Below are 15,576 nucleotides of genomic sequence, written 5' to 3'. Positions count from 1 at the left end.
CTTACCAGCATACATGTGGTAGGTGAGCCTCTCGATGAGCTTGACCACGGTGCCGGCCTTGATGATGGGGATGCCGGTCTTGCTCTGCACTCGGTCCTCGAACACGATGTTCTCCTCAGAGTCCTGCACGGCGAACTGGTAGACCTCCGGCGAGGGCAGCCTGAGCGGACGCTGCTGCTCCTCCGTCTGCAGGATGGAGTCCAGCATGCGGTCTAACGTGGAGCGGTACTGAAGCGCCATCAGCGCCGCCATCCAGTTCACCTTCTCCTCCGCTGTCCGTGCGCAGAAAACCGCGGAGTTTTCGTCTTTGAAAATGAGTTCGAAAGCGTGCTGCAGCTCCTGGGAGTCCTCGCGGTCCACGATGCGGATCTTCCGCAGCACGAACTTCTCTTTGAGGCGGTACTCCGCGCCGCTGCCGGAGCCCGGCAGCCGCGAGCACTGGTTGGCCTTGCAGCTGATCATGAGGCCGTCAAACAGGAAGTTGTGTCTCTCGTGCTTGGCGCCGGCTCGTACGAGCGTCCCCTCGGTGATGAACTCGTTGCAGCACTGGCCGATGTCTTTCCCCTCCCAGCCGTCGATGCTTTTCTGGATCTCAATCATTCGCTTGATGGCTAGCTGCTTGCCGCGTACCTGCCGGCTGTAGCGGCGGTAAATGGCCTCGCTGGGGGAAAAGAGAAAATCACAAATACACCAACAAATCAAAAGAGACAACCTGGCAGCAAGACGTTTAGGTGTAAATATGTGCAATAGATGAACTCAGTCAATGAGAGGCAAGCATTTCTTTCCTGCGGGCGGGAACGTACACAGGTTTACGACGCGGCTGGTGCTTGACGTAGATGCGCTCCACGCTGGACTGCAGGTTAAGCAAGGCAGTAATCGCCTGTTTCAGACATTCTCTGTCATCCTGTTCTTTGCTACGTTCCTGAAGTTGCTGTAAAAGAGAAACATGTTTCTATTACCTCTTGATATCAATCAAAATATACCGGCAGATGTTTGGCGTGAGAAGCGACGCTGCAGAAGAACAATGTAAGTAAGTTCACCTTTCAGTGCAAGAGCACCGAATGTGGCGCGTTTGATGCCAACAGGAACAGCGTTTCAGTCTGACCTCCCACTAAGAGGCTCCCACTTTAAAAACACAACTTACCCGGGTCCGTCCTCACACAGCAGCAAGACGGTGAGAATCTTAAGCTACAACCAAAATATCAGTGGGAAAAACCAACTTTGAGGCGCAGGGAGAGTTATTCTCTTGATCCTTTCAAGAAAATTCATCCAATTCATTCTTTCATTCATTTAAGGGTTGCAAAACAAAGAAGACAAAAATGTTAAAGTGTTTTTGGCCTCGTTTCTAGTGTTGTTAGTATCTTGGTACAATTGAAATGAGACAAAATTAACTTACAGTAAAAAATTAGGAGGTTATTATAAGTCGATAATTCCTTAATATTGATGAAACCGATTGATAAAAAAAAAACTAGAACTTTTTCATCAATGTTAAGGAATTATTGACTTAAACCAAACACACCATACAAAGTTTCTTGTCTTACTAGACCAAAAACACTTGGCAAGCTTTTGTGTTTTTGCAGTGTATTTCTGTGGCTCTACCTTACAGAGAAAACTCATGACAAACAAAACAAAAGTGGACAAATAAAGTTTTTTTCCCCCCCAAACCATCTGGGTTACTAATCAACAAAATCAGAAACCGCTTGTAAAGAAAGGATTTCACTTTAGTGTTACATTTTACAGTGCAATCAATATTATTAGATCCATTAAGTTTAAATAAAAAGAGAAGAGCCATCTCTGGATAATATGTAAAGATAACAAAAATATATTTTTTATATTGTATTTTCATTTTAATAGATTTTATTAAGGATCTGAGTTGCAGATTTTTAACAAACAGATTTGAACACCAAGTATTTTCTAAAGTTTTAAAAATCACATTTTTCCCTTTTTTTTTATTACTGTTAAAAGTCGACCACTATATATTAGAATAAATCTATGAACTCAACATGCAAATATCAAATAATTTTTATTTAAAAAAAAAAAAAAGGAAACAATAGAGTGTTGTTGACAGGAATAATGAGCGCACACCTGCAGTAGCTCAAAGTAGTGCAGACAGTGGTACACCGGAACCTTCATCAGCTGGGGAAGGACATACTGGACGCACTCCTTGAAGCCTCCCGGATTGGACTGCAGACGGAAATGAGAATAGTTAGAAATGTTGGCAATAAACCAGCATGGTGATGTTTTGAACTTCTGCACAAAAAACCCCAACAAAAAACGGCTTAATTATCAACCAAAATAAAATCAAAATGGTGACCAAAAGTTATTTTTATAACACAATGTCACTTTCGTTTTCTAAATGAATTCAGTCTGGCGTGTTTCCACATGACTGCAGGGGGTCAAGGACAGAAGTGAAAGCTAAGCAACAATTTTTTAAATTTTTTTTTTTTTAAACTTGTGGATAAAATGAACACATACAGTGGGGCAAAAAAGTATTTAGTCAGCCACCAATTGTGCAAGTTCTCCCACTTAAAAAGATGAGAGAGGCCTATAATTTTCATCATAGATATACCTCAACTATGAGAGACAAAAGGAGAAAAAAAAAATCCAGAACATATTTTGCTGGACCATATTTTGCAAATAAATTCTTTAAAAATCAGACAATGTGATTTTCTGGATTTTTTTAATTGCACAATTGGTGGCTGACTAAATACTTTTTTGCCCCACTGTACAAAACACACAGAGGCCGTGTAAATGTTTCAGTCCACAACTGTGAGACTCCCAGAGAGAAGGCCGAGCGAGCCGGCACAGTAACCGTCGGGGTGGGGCCAAAGTATCCACTTTAATCTTTGATCCCCTGATAAATGACTCAGAATCAATATCCCTGTACTTGGACTCCACAGCGGCAGCTACAGCGTCTGGCTGGGGAGGAAGAATCCGGCTCATGGAAAACAAAAGCTTCAGCTGCCCGAAGCGTGCCGACGGACCGCGGGAAAACAGCAAACAAAACCGCGCTGTTTTACTACACAGCCTGTAGGGAAGTTTCCAAGAGTACTGCTCATTACGGTCAAATATGAAATAGCATCACGTCTCCATGATGGAGCAGGAAAGGTGATCACCATGTGATCTCTCACATGGTGATTTTAGTATTTCTTTTTTAGTGCTACAAATGATCAAGCGTTTTCTAAAGTTTGATTATGTGATTGAATTTAATAAACCTACTTATTTACAAAAGGAATTCATTTGTTTGTTTGCATTTAAAATATATAGATACTTCTACGGGGAAAGGGAAGGGAAGGGAAGGGAAGAGGGAAAGAAGGGGGAAAGGGGAGAAGAAAGAGGGAAGGGGAAAAAAACTGTGTAACAAAGAAAACAAAAAATAGGAGAAGTCATGTAAGCTTTGTACAATGTATGTACCATCTATATATGTATGATCTCCTGATGTGCAAATAAATGATACATAGTGAAAAAAAATAAAAATAAATAAAATATATAGATACTTCTAATATTGTAATTAAGAAGCTTAAGTGGTTAAATGAAAAAAAATCTGCAGAATGTGCCATGTTTAAAAATCTGATTAATCGTCAGAATAATCAATAGAACAATAGATAACTAACTTCTGTCTTTATCTGGTTTTCTTTTAGATTACCTTGCATACATGTTCAAATCCAAAAACATTTTCACATTTTAACTCCATGCAACCACAAACTTGAGTCTCTAACTGAGTTTTTGTGCAACAGGTTTAAACTCATAGAAACACAGAATTACAAAGTTGAAAACAAAGATTAACCTTATCACCTTATCAATAAACCTCAATCCTATAAGTAGTTACTTATCAGACTGACAAATTGATTGAAATATCGGTTTTCATACCGATACATCGTGTAACCCTATTTATCATCTTCTTTGTGAAACTCCTCCGTAAAGGCTGGATTTGCAGATAGGAACAACAAATAGTTGAATTTTGTCCGTGGACGATTGCAGTATTAATATTATAAATATTTATACTGCTGCAACTCCTCCAGAGTCACTGATGGCCGTCTCAACTCCTCAGTTTAACTACACGTAGCGTTCGCTTTAATAACACGCCACAGTTCTGCACTGATTTGTGTTCCTCGCATCACACTGGAGGTCGACAGACTCGAGAAAGAAAACGTGGAAAAAGATCAAGAGGCTTTTGCTTGAGAAGCAAAACATAAGAACAAAGACGTTTTGATGCTCCTTCCTCTTTGTGTTAATTGTCGTCACACCTGAGCATGCAGGCAGGATTTATCAAATTCGATGCCACAGGATCCCACTTTCTTTTATACATTGCCCAGCTTCCACTGTTCTAGGATGCATCTTCACACACACACACACACACACGTTTTAAATGAATCAATAATCAATTAATCACATGATAAATTTAAAGAAACTCAGTAACTCTCCTTAGCATGATTTATCGTTTTTCTCTTTCTGTCAAAAACTACACGACGAAAGTCTTTTTGAGGATAATTTTGTTTACTGAGTAATTCCTTTTATTTGCTGTTTCTGTTTTATTTATTTTGGAGATTTAAAATGCTAACCGTTCATTAGAATTTAAAGTTTATTAATGTTTCCGAATGTGTTTTTGCATAATTATTATTATGCCATTACCATTATGTTACTTAAAAATGGACTCAAAACAACATTATGGTTTATCGCAATAACTTCTGGAACAACTTAACGCTCAGCAAAATCTGTTATCTGTTATCTACACATCCAGACTAGCTTGAAAAAGAGCATCTATAATTGTAAACGCATCTCAAATATAAGCAAAAAACCGGTAGCTACATAAAACTCTGAACACAACAATGTTCCTGGGGCCTGATGCATAAAGCGCGCGTACAGAACAAACGCGCACTTTTTCGCTGGCGTGAAAATGTGTGGCAGCCACGCAAGCTTTTTCTGTGGACAGTATCAAACTACAAAGCGTCAAAACTCACCTAAATACACTGAAATCTGACGACATTTTGCATTATTTAGACCAAGAAGCATCAAACTCGATGTTTTTATTGTTTAAACGTAAACGGTGAAACTGAACAGCATTTTTCCTCAGACAATAACCCAACACGCACACAGGATAAATAAATTTAAAATGAAAGGATGTGAAAACCTCATCAGAATGTAAATAGTACTTTGTCTCAGTTTTCGTCTCATATAGATGAAACGCATCAGTCTGTGCGCTGAAGTGCATGAAGTGCATCTATGGGGCATTTTCATTCTGACTGAAAAAGAAAACACGGTGGATCAAGGTGTGTGGATAATCACACGTATGTAAGTAGCCGTGTAATTGTGGATCTTTGGCTCTGATGGAGAAGATCACCAATGGAAAGATTCAGAGGGAGCGATTGATCATATTGATCTGCTGGGAAAATGTTGATGGTTTATTGCCGTTTAGATTAATCCAGACTGATCATCCTGGATCCCTGAGCAGAACTTAAAGAAGGAGCCGTGCGGTACCGGTACCGGACCAGCTGCAGTCATCCTTCAGTGGAGCCAGGCCCACTTTGTGAATGCGCCTTAGAGACATAAAGCATCTCTATTCTGTAAACGTACAACTTAATGCACCTGATTCTAAGTCCACTTTCCCACTCAGTGACTCTCTGTCTGTCTTTAAATCCCACCTGGAAGAGCGGGATTCAGGCGTTTAAATCCTGAAAGAGATTTAAACCTGGAAGTTTTAACTAACTCATGTTCAAACAGGCATTTGCACAATCTCTTTATTATTTTTTTTTATTTGGATTTTTTTTCTTTCTTTAAAATGTATTTTAATTTCTGCGAGGTGACCTTTTGTGTCCTGAAAGCACCTTTTAAATAAAACAGTTATTATAAATATTTATGCTGCTACAAACAAGGACGTTGCCATGGTTACTGCAGACTTCTGGGTATTTATGCTGATTTGCATATGTATTTATGGAGGCGACAGGGCGGACCAGCAGCTGTGCTCAATTTCCCGCAAATTGGAATTTGTAAAAAGGAAAGTTGCACAGCCACGTGTGAGCGCACGGCTTCATGCATCCAAATTGTTTTGTGCGCCACACTTTTCTAAATTTCTCCCTACGCCAAGTTGTAGTGTGAAAACTGTCTTTTATGCACGAGGCCCCTGGTCTTTTTGACGTCTCTTCGATACGAGATGAGCTTTGGGTCACTGGCACCGCAGCGCTCTCCCTCCTCAGGAGAGAAATTGCGAGCATCGTGCCTGACTGTTCTATTTTTAAAAGCCGATGTAATTTTACCCACAACACCAGACGGATCAGAGAGCAGCGGCTTGGAGGCTGATCCATCTGACAGCCAGGGAGGGAGGGACAGAGGCGGCTGGTCATAGGAGCGTACGCAACGAGACAACAGATGAGGAGGGGAGTAAGAGGCAGCTGGTGATGTCATAATGTCTCACGTTTGAACCCTGTTACAGCAAAAGCTGTGATGTGTATTCAGTAAGGCAGCGTTCACACTGCAGCCTGAGGTGACCCAATTCCAATTTTTTGTCAAGTTGGGATTTTTTTTTGTTGTGGTCGTTCACACTTCCAAATAAATACGACCCGTTTGTGATTTTCAGTGGGAACTACAAACGACCTGAAAGTGTCTCGCATGCGCAGTAGAGGGCGCAATAACGTCAGCGTTCTCGGTGTTTTGCCAACCGCCATAAAGAGAAGAAGAAGTGCTCAGTGTTTGCAGGCGTAATCATGGAGGCTAACGTTCGAGCAGAGCAGCATATTTACACGGTTTTTGTCTTTCTTCCCCCCTGCTGTGTCAGGACGCAGAACAGTGACTTTTGTCAAGCATAAGTGACATTCAGGTCGGATAGACTTGATGGGATTGTTGACCGATCTCATGGCCAGTGGGAGACAGCTATTTCTGAGTCTGGCTGTTCTACAGCGGACGCTATAGAATCCACTGCCAGACGCCAACCGGCTGCACAGACCATGGAGAGGAGGCTGGAATCAGAGAGAATCTGTTTAGCTCTGGCTAAGCAGCATCTGTGTACAATGTTATGGACGGGGGGAGTGGAGTCCCAATGATCCTCTCTGCTGTCTTCACCACTCTTTGCAGAGACTTCAAGTCGGAGGCCTTGCAGCTTCCGGACTAGATGGAGATACTGCTGGTCAGCAGGCTCTCGATGGTTCCTCTGTAGAAAGTGGAGGAATGGAAGGAGGGAGAGAAGGCCTTCTCATTCGTCTCAGACCAGCCAAGGTTATCTGCAATGTGAATGGGATGAACGGATGAATGTGACCTGGACGTTAGGTCACATTTGAATTGGATATGTATCGGATATCCAAGTGACCCGGGTCGCATTCGAAAAGAATCCGACCTGTGCTGTTCAGACTATCATGAAAAGATCGGATACAGGTCGCATAATGTAAAAAAATAAAAATAAATAAAAAATCGGAATTGGGTCACGTGGGCTGCACAGTGGCGCAGTTGGTAGAGTTTTTGCCTTGCAGCAAAAAGGTCCTGGGTTCGATTCCCGGCCCGGGGTCTTTCTGCATGGAGTTTGCATGTTCTCCCTGTGCATGATGGGTTCTCTCCGGGTTCTCCAGCTTCCTCCCACAGTCCAAAAACATGACTGTCAGGTTAATTGGTTTCTCTAAATTCTCCCTAGGTGTGAGTGAGTGTGTGTGTGAATGGTTGTGTGTCCTGTATGTCTCTGTGTTGTCCTGCGACAGACTGGCGACCTGTCCAGGGTGAACCCGCCTCTCACCCGGAACGTAGCTGGAGAGGAACCAGCAACCCTCCCGACCCCATTAGGGACAAAGCGTGTAAGAAAATGGATGAATGGATGGAATTGGGTCACATCAGGCCCAATTCCAGAGGTGGTTCCTGATGACCAGTGTGAATGCTGCCTATATGACATCATAGGCCTCTGTGACTTCCACGTCACAGAGGCCTATGATGTCACAAAGGCCTATGACGTCACAGAGGCCTATGAGGTCACAAAGGCCTATGAGGTCACAGAGGCCTATGATGTCACAGAGGCCTATGAGGTCACAGAGGCCTATGACGTCACAGAGGCCTATGACGTCACAGAGGCCTATGACGTCACAGAGGCCTATGATGTCACAGAGGCCTATGATGTCACAGAGGCCTATGAGGTCACAAAGGCCTATGATGTCACAAAGGCCTATGACGTCACAGAGGCCTATGAGGTCACAAAGGCCTATGATGTCACAGAGGCCTATGAGGTCACAAAGGCCTATGATGTCACAGAGGCCTATGAGGTCACAAAGGCCTATGATGTCACAAAGGCCTATGAGGTCACAGAGGCCTATGATGTCACAGAGGCCTATGATGTCACAGATGAATCTACCTTCTGCTGGTTACATTCACTTGAGTAACTCTGTGGGAGAAAAGGTACTTATAAGAATAGTTTTACTGCACTGTACTTATTTCTTCTCTCGAGTTTTATACATGTCACTGTTTATGTCCTTGTTTATTTTGTATTAATAAACTGCTATCCTATTTGAAATGTTACATGGAGATTTGTTCATGTATTTGTTTTAAATAAATACATAAATACGGGGCCGTGTCACAGAAAGCAGGTTCTGCACCTGAACTCAGGGAAGAGAGTTTCTCTCTGTCCCCCCATCCTAATGCTGGAACGGGTCCAGTTCCATCAGAGGATGTATTTGAAGACATCTACGTCAGGAAATTACATTGACAGTAAGTAGATTGTTTAATGCAGTCAGTGCATTAAGTCTACTATTTCTTTATACTTTGTGTTGAGCTGCACGTTTTATCAAGATTTGAGATAAATATAGATTTTAAAAAAGAGCGTGGTCCATTATTTCAGTGATTCTTGAGAAGTGGGACAAAATGGGTTTGAATTTTTCCAATTTTTTTTTTATTTTTAAATGACTATTAGTGATATTTTTACTCAGTTTTACAGACAAAAGTTTCTCAAGAAACAGAAGACATGTTGTTTAAAACATAACCATCTGACGGAGTTGACAGTGCAGAACTGAAGCTGGTGACAAACAAGTGAGTAAAAAGAAAAACTTGATACATGTGAATTAATGTCATTTATGCAAAATACATTTAAAATGAATTAACTGCACATTTAAGTGAGATTTGTCAACACGATCACTGAAAGAGTGACTAACACTGCCAGTTAAAAACTGACCGAGTTGACAAAACGCCAAACTACCTCAATTGTTGAGACTTTATTTGACGGGTTGTGAATCAGACTGACATGACAACGTCATGAACATGAGGGAGTCTCCATGAATATTTATGACTGCTGCCATAAAGTGTCATTTTGTAAATCATGACACTTTTAATACACAGTTGACATTATTCAAAATGTCTGTTATGACAACTTTACATTAACCAAGAAATCATGATCTGACATAATATTTGTTATAAAAGTATTACTGATTAAACCTTAAAAAATTATGTAGCTTTATGTTATTAAAGCTAAAGCTTAATCAGTAATACTTTTATATTGTTTATATTTTATTAAAAAGTACTTTTTCCATAGGATTGGTTTTGTCCCTCTTCTCACTGATTAACATTTAACAAAATTGTAACATTGTTTAAAAGAAAATAGTTGAAAGGACATGAAATTCCAAGTTTCAGACATAAAACTTGACTCGACTTTTGCCCGTCTTTACTTGAGAATTGACTCGAGACTTGAGGATAAAGACTTGGGCCTTGCAAAACACTGAATTGGTCCCACCTCTCCTATGAGGTCACAGGCCTCTGTGACTATGAAGTCACTATGTGACTATGACCTCTGTGTCTTGTGACTGTTGCAGGGTTCCCACTGCATCCTGAAGTGACCCAATTCCTTTTTTTTTTTATCAAGTTGGATTTCCCCCCCATGGCCGTTCACACTTCCAAATAAATACGACCTGCTTGTGTTCTGCAGACTGAACGGAAAAACGACCTGAAAGTGTCCCGCATGCGCAGTAGAGGGCGCAATAGAGTCAGCGTTCTCAGTGTTCTGCCAACCGCCATAAAAAGAAGAAGTGCTCAGTGTTTGCAGACGTAAGCATGCTTGCTAACGGTGGAGCATAGCTTACACATTTGACGTTGTTGTCCGACCGGAGCCAGCATATTAACAACTTAATCCTCATTATAGTCTGTCGTGGTTGTTGTTTTTCACAGAATAGTTACATTTGTTGATTATCAATGACGTTCAGGTCGGATGAATGGACGTTAGGTCACATTTGAATCGGATACGTGTCGGATATCCAAGTGTCCCGGGTCGCATTTGAAAAGAATCTGACCTGTGTTGTTCAGACTGTCATGAAAAGATCAGATACAGGTCAAATTACGTTAAAAAAAAATCAGAATTGGGTCTCTTTATGCTGCAGTGTGAATGCAGCCTGATATGCATTCATTAATATCAGAGTAATATCAGTCCGTTCCTATCCTTGGTTCATGTTTTACATGGGAGAAATGATGAGACGTGGTTAGCCGCCAAGGCTACATCTAATTCGTGTTTGGCACCACAAACAACGTGCGACACAATTACAGCTGACAGATTCAGATAGAAAATAATGAAAAAATTACACAAAAATCAAAAATTAGTTTCCGTCAAAAAAAAAGGGCAATTACTGTTAATATAAATAAAAGCCAACAATCGGATTCTCATTTAGTCCTATAAAACAGAAGACAAAATAAAAACTTTTTATAAATTAAATGCTGACAAGAAATAGTCTCAAATATTAGGGGCTGAAATAGTTAATTGGGTAATTGTGATTAATCAATTATTGAAGTGATTGTCAACTAATTTAGTAACTGATTAATCATTAACTGGAGTATACAGACTCAAAAAAGTTATTTGATGAAAGAACAACATCCTCAAAACAGTATTTAAGGCAAAATGTACAAAAATATATACATTTTGCATTTGAGATAAGAAAAACTATGTAAATACGTTCTACCTAAAACTCATCAAGTGGCAGTTTTAGCTTCATCTGGTTCAAATTCAGTAAAAAAAAAAATAAAATAAAATTTTATACTAAAACACATTTTCAACTCTACACTGCATTAATGTTAAGTCAAGCAGATAGGACACAACTTCTCAGATGTTGATGTTAGAGATCATTTTCAGCTGCAGATGCATCCTTCAGTACCGCTGATCAAGCATGCTATTTAGGAAATAAAATTAGTATTTTCTTATTTTAAAAGGATTTGAATTAATTCCTTATTTGTATATTTCAGTGTATTTCTGATTGCATAAAAAAAGCCTTAAAGGAAAAATATATATTTTTTAAATGATTAATCAATTAGTAATCAAAATTATAACTAAAATAAGCATTAGTTGAACATGAAAGTTTAAGTAATAGAACATTCTTTGTTCTATTTACAGTCATGAAACAACCACAAACTTCAGCATGTTTTATTTGTGGTTTTATGATGGAACAACAAAGAAATCCAAAATTTGAAGGCAGTCAACCCCTCTCTACTCTGATGGCTCTAAATAAAATCTATTGCCATGCACTTGCCTTGAAAAGTCATTGAAGTCGTAACTTTAGAAGAAAAAATAAAGCATGGATTTCAAAATGTTACAAAATCTGAAAAGTGTGGGTCTTTTTTGCCTCATTTTTAAACCTTTATGCGTTTATTTCCACATCGTAATTATGCACTACTCTTTGTTGGCCTTCCAGAGAAAATCCCACACCAATGTGTGTCAAAATGCTTTCGCCTGCGAGACAGTCTTTCTTTAATTAGCATCAGTACAACAAGGTAAAATTAAAAGCATATTTTTAACTCCCCTGTGCTCGCCGCCTCTAATGTGAAGCGTACGTGAAAATAAACACTGGGTGTGAGTATTCGGGGCATGGAGGCTGCAGTGTTGACCTAACTGGGGTCTGACTGCTGGTAAACACAGCGAGGCCTCAATCTGAGCCACAACACCATTGAAGTTCACACAGTCTGCTGCTCTCCTTTTGACTTCAATAGGTGCTTAGCGGCATGAAAAGATACAGCGAGAGCTCCATTTATACACACACACATATATATATATACATATATATATATATACACACAATAAATGAGAAGTAGGCATTTCGGTTTAAAGGCTTGAAACGACTACAGTAAGTGGGGTAGAAACCCCGAGATGCTTCACTTAGCCACAATAGTTTCTGGCTTGAGAAAACAGCAGCAAATATTTCATCTTCAAAGGCTGCCAAACTGCACCCCACCGGGCCCATTTCAATGCTATTCTCGCGAGGAATGTCCAAATAAAACAAAACGGCAGCAGAGAATCAAGTGTGCACACACAGGACGCTGAATATGTCATGACATGCCTTCAAACCATATTTTAGCCACGCTCAGATCAAAACAGAAGCAGGAACGAGAGCCGAGTGCGATCGCTACCGGCGTGTTTTTGGGAAGCAGCAGTTATAGACGGGTGGTAAGCGACTTTAAGATGCAAGTTCAAACGGCAAAATGAGATTTTATGAAATGACCGGTAAGTATTCAGCAGGTAATGTTGTCCCCTTTAAATTAATAACATGCCACCGCAGCTGTAATGATGGGGAATTACAGTGAAAATGCATTCATAAAATCCTTTTTTCAGTTTTTTTGTGAATGCAGATAGGAAGGAAAATAAACATGTTCTTTGAGCGGATGAGCTCCGGTTTAAAATCTCACCCCGAAGTGTTGGCGAACCGTTTGTCTCTGCATCATTTCATGGAAGTGCTCATTGAATTTCTTGCCAAGAATGTCCTGAGACAGGGTCTCGTACGGGTCAAACGCCTGCTCCTGCAAACACACAGAAACGAGCCAGAGCATTACTAATCAAAACACGGCCATGCACGCAGAAATAACCCGCTGGTGTCAAACTCAACAACCCATGCTGTCATTATATTTAGTCATTTGTGCTGAGCAGCTGGCTATTTCTAGTGCATAAATGGTGAGAAAGAAAACATTACATTTCATTATTGGCCTTCATTTTGGTAATTGCTGACCAAAGTGTTGGCTTTTAACAAACATATCTTAGACGCAATTTGTAAGCCAATATCAATGTTTTTTTTTTTTGTTTTCACAGGTACGTAGCTTTTCTCTCCAGAAAATATCTTTATTTTGCTTGAAGAAAAACATGAAAAACAAGCTAAAAGAGATGTAATAAAACAGACTTTTATGCTTCTTGGTAGGAGTAGGTGATATAAGTTTGGGATTTTATCAAAATATTTTGTGATGACAAAAATTTGTGATAAACCTATTACTAATCCCCAAATTAGTAATAGGTGCACATTACAATTTTTTCTGGATTTTTTTTGGTAACTGTATGGCTGCATGGCACACATTCATAACTCCGCAAACACAAATATTGATTTTGAAAAACCAATACCATATACTTAAATACTCAAAATTAACATGACTAAACTGAATACAGTAACTGCTTTGAATCATATTTTAAAATGTACATATATTTATAGATGCTCTAATGGTACAAGCTGGAGAAAAAGCATAAAAACAAAAAAACCCATTTCTGGTCATATTGTCAGTTTTGTTTTTTTAATTACCACCAATAACCGACAACAATAACCGTTTCCTGATAAATGATGCACGTTACCTCTGCTAGGTCTTCAAAGCAGCTGCCCACCAGCGGATGAGGACTGCCGTCAGCGGTCATCTCCACCGCGTCCTCGATCAGACCCAGAAGCTTCACGGTCAGCTCGTGGATGTCCAAGATGTTGCTGAAGATCACCTCGACATCCTGCAACAACAACAACTGGTGAGCAGTGTCGAGGTTTGTTGAATGCTTGGCAATTGATCGCGATATTGCAGTGATAACTCAATGTACACTGGGCACTTATAGTAAACATACACCTCTGTCCAGTCTTTTCTGTTAGCATTTTTGTTAAATTTGAGGTTATTAAGTTCATCCTCTCCCGCTCCACAAAATGTGATCATCACTTGCTTGAACATCAATTGACAACAAGAGAAATAATTGATATTTAAATAAAAATGAGCTCAGACATCTTTCCAAGTGAGGTTGCTGGTGATAATATGACATTATCAATGCATGACTGTTACAGGCCGTCTGCTGAAAAGCCATTTCTAAATTAAGTCCAAGGCTGTCCATTTCTACCAGAGTTCACCAGGGTCAGAGTGCATCTGAATGCTTAATCAGCCATTAGCTTTCTTCCTCCCTTCTTTAAATTACTACCATTATAAATAAGGGCCATTAAAAATGTGACCTTTAACCCTCAGGTAATCTTTACATTAGTGTGACAAGTAGCTTTGGTGTGATAATTCATTATATTGCTTCTTTTTAGAGAATCAATAAGCTAAAAACGGTCGTGCTAGCATAAAACGTGAAGCTAATGTTTATTATTAAAGTGAGATTCTAACGGTTTCCCCCACAGGACTGCTCTGGATTAGCATCATCTCTCTTCCAATCAGCCTCCTCCGATTTTCTCGTCCCTGCAGGACAAATGCATCCCACAGTATGATGCTGCCATTATCAGGTTTACATCTTATGGGCCACAAACGGCACTTTGGAAACGGGTGGGGAAAAAAAGTTCACTTCTGGTCTCCATCCGAGCAGAGCACCTTCATCACATGTTTACTGTTCTCCCTGAACAACTGCTAGCAAATCGCAAAATTCACTAGAGCTGAAACGATTAATCGTGATCAATCGATTATTAGACTAATTTAGTAATTAATTAATTGATAATTGGAGTAAAAACAAAAAGTTAAGTAAATTAAGTGAAATCTATATCTATATACATTTGCATTTTAAGATAGAATTGCAAATCTATGTATACATTTGCATTTGCATACATATTGACAGACAATAAAACAAATTGTCTGTCAATATGTTTTACACAAAACTCCTTAAGTGGCAATTTCTTTATATTTGCCAGGTTGAAATTCACTAAAGGAACGCTGTGTTTTTGTAATTGAGGCAATAAAATGTTTTTTTTCCTATTTATAAAAGGAAGTGGGTTATTTGTTTGTTTACATCTTTTAATGCATTTCTCATATTCCACAGAAACAACTTAAATAGCTTAATGAAAAATCTGCAAAAAATGCCCATTTTTTTTGGATCAGATTAATCACCAGATTAATCAGGTTTTTCATGACTTTCAAAAATGGATTTCTTCTCGTCTCTCTCCTGTAGAGTCTGATTATAAACAACAGCCTGGCGCATATTCCAAAGAGAATAATCCCCAAAGAAGACGAGGACTCTAAAGTTGGACCAAGTGTTTACAAACTGCTGAAGTTTTAAAAAGCAGCTCTGCCACGCCATTAGTTCACCGAAGCGCTTTCTCGAGCTCTCTGAGTAACGCTCAGGATGATGGCGCATTTCAACAGACATAATTGAGGTTTTTCTGGCGGGGGATGCAGATGTTGTTCCAGTCTCAACTTAATTACACGTTCTGTGTTCCTCTGGGCCTCACATAGGTTTACGCTCCTCACCCAAATGATACCACAAATTACCCAACCCAAAATATGCAAAGCCACAGCAATCCACGAAACTCAACTTTCCACTAAGTTCTTCTAAACCTGTACACACTGCACTCAATTTTTTTTTCTTCTTTTTCTTCAACTGTACTTATTCCCTATATGTTTGGAGGAATTTAGCGCTTGAGCCCCATA

The 15,576-nt window shown here is 39.7% G+C and overlaps 1 protein-coding gene across 2 annotated transcripts in view; it reads right to left on the bottom strand.

The window, feature by feature from the left end:
- sos2 (son of sevenless homolog 2 (Drosophila)) overlaps positions 1-15,576 on the bottom strand; it is a 53,112-nt gene that overhangs the window by 11,645 nt on the left and 25,891 nt on the right. For both annotated transcript variants that reach the window (XM_044142518.1, XM_044142519.1), the window contains exons 6-10: positions 13,544-13,687; positions 12,619-12,729; positions 2,086-2,184; positions 804-931; positions 6-661 (exon numbers count right to left, since the gene is read on the bottom strand). In XM_044142518.1, the coding sequence (XP_043998453.1) occupies positions 6-661; positions 804-931; positions 2,086-2,184; positions 12,619-12,729; positions 13,544-13,687 (1,138 nt within the window). The remainder of the gene's footprint in view (positions 1-5; positions 662-803; positions 932-2,085; positions 2,185-12,618; positions 12,730-13,543; positions 13,688-15,576) is intronic.

Source organism: Gambusia affinis, linkage group LG16 (genome assembly GCF_019740435.1).
Source record: "Gambusia affinis linkage group LG16, SWU_Gaff_1.0, whole genome shotgun sequence".
NCBI classification, from domain to species: domain Eukaryota; kingdom Metazoa; phylum Chordata; class Actinopteri; order Cyprinodontiformes; family Poeciliidae; genus Gambusia; species Gambusia affinis.
This window is presented reverse-complemented; position numbering and strand designations above follow the sequence as displayed.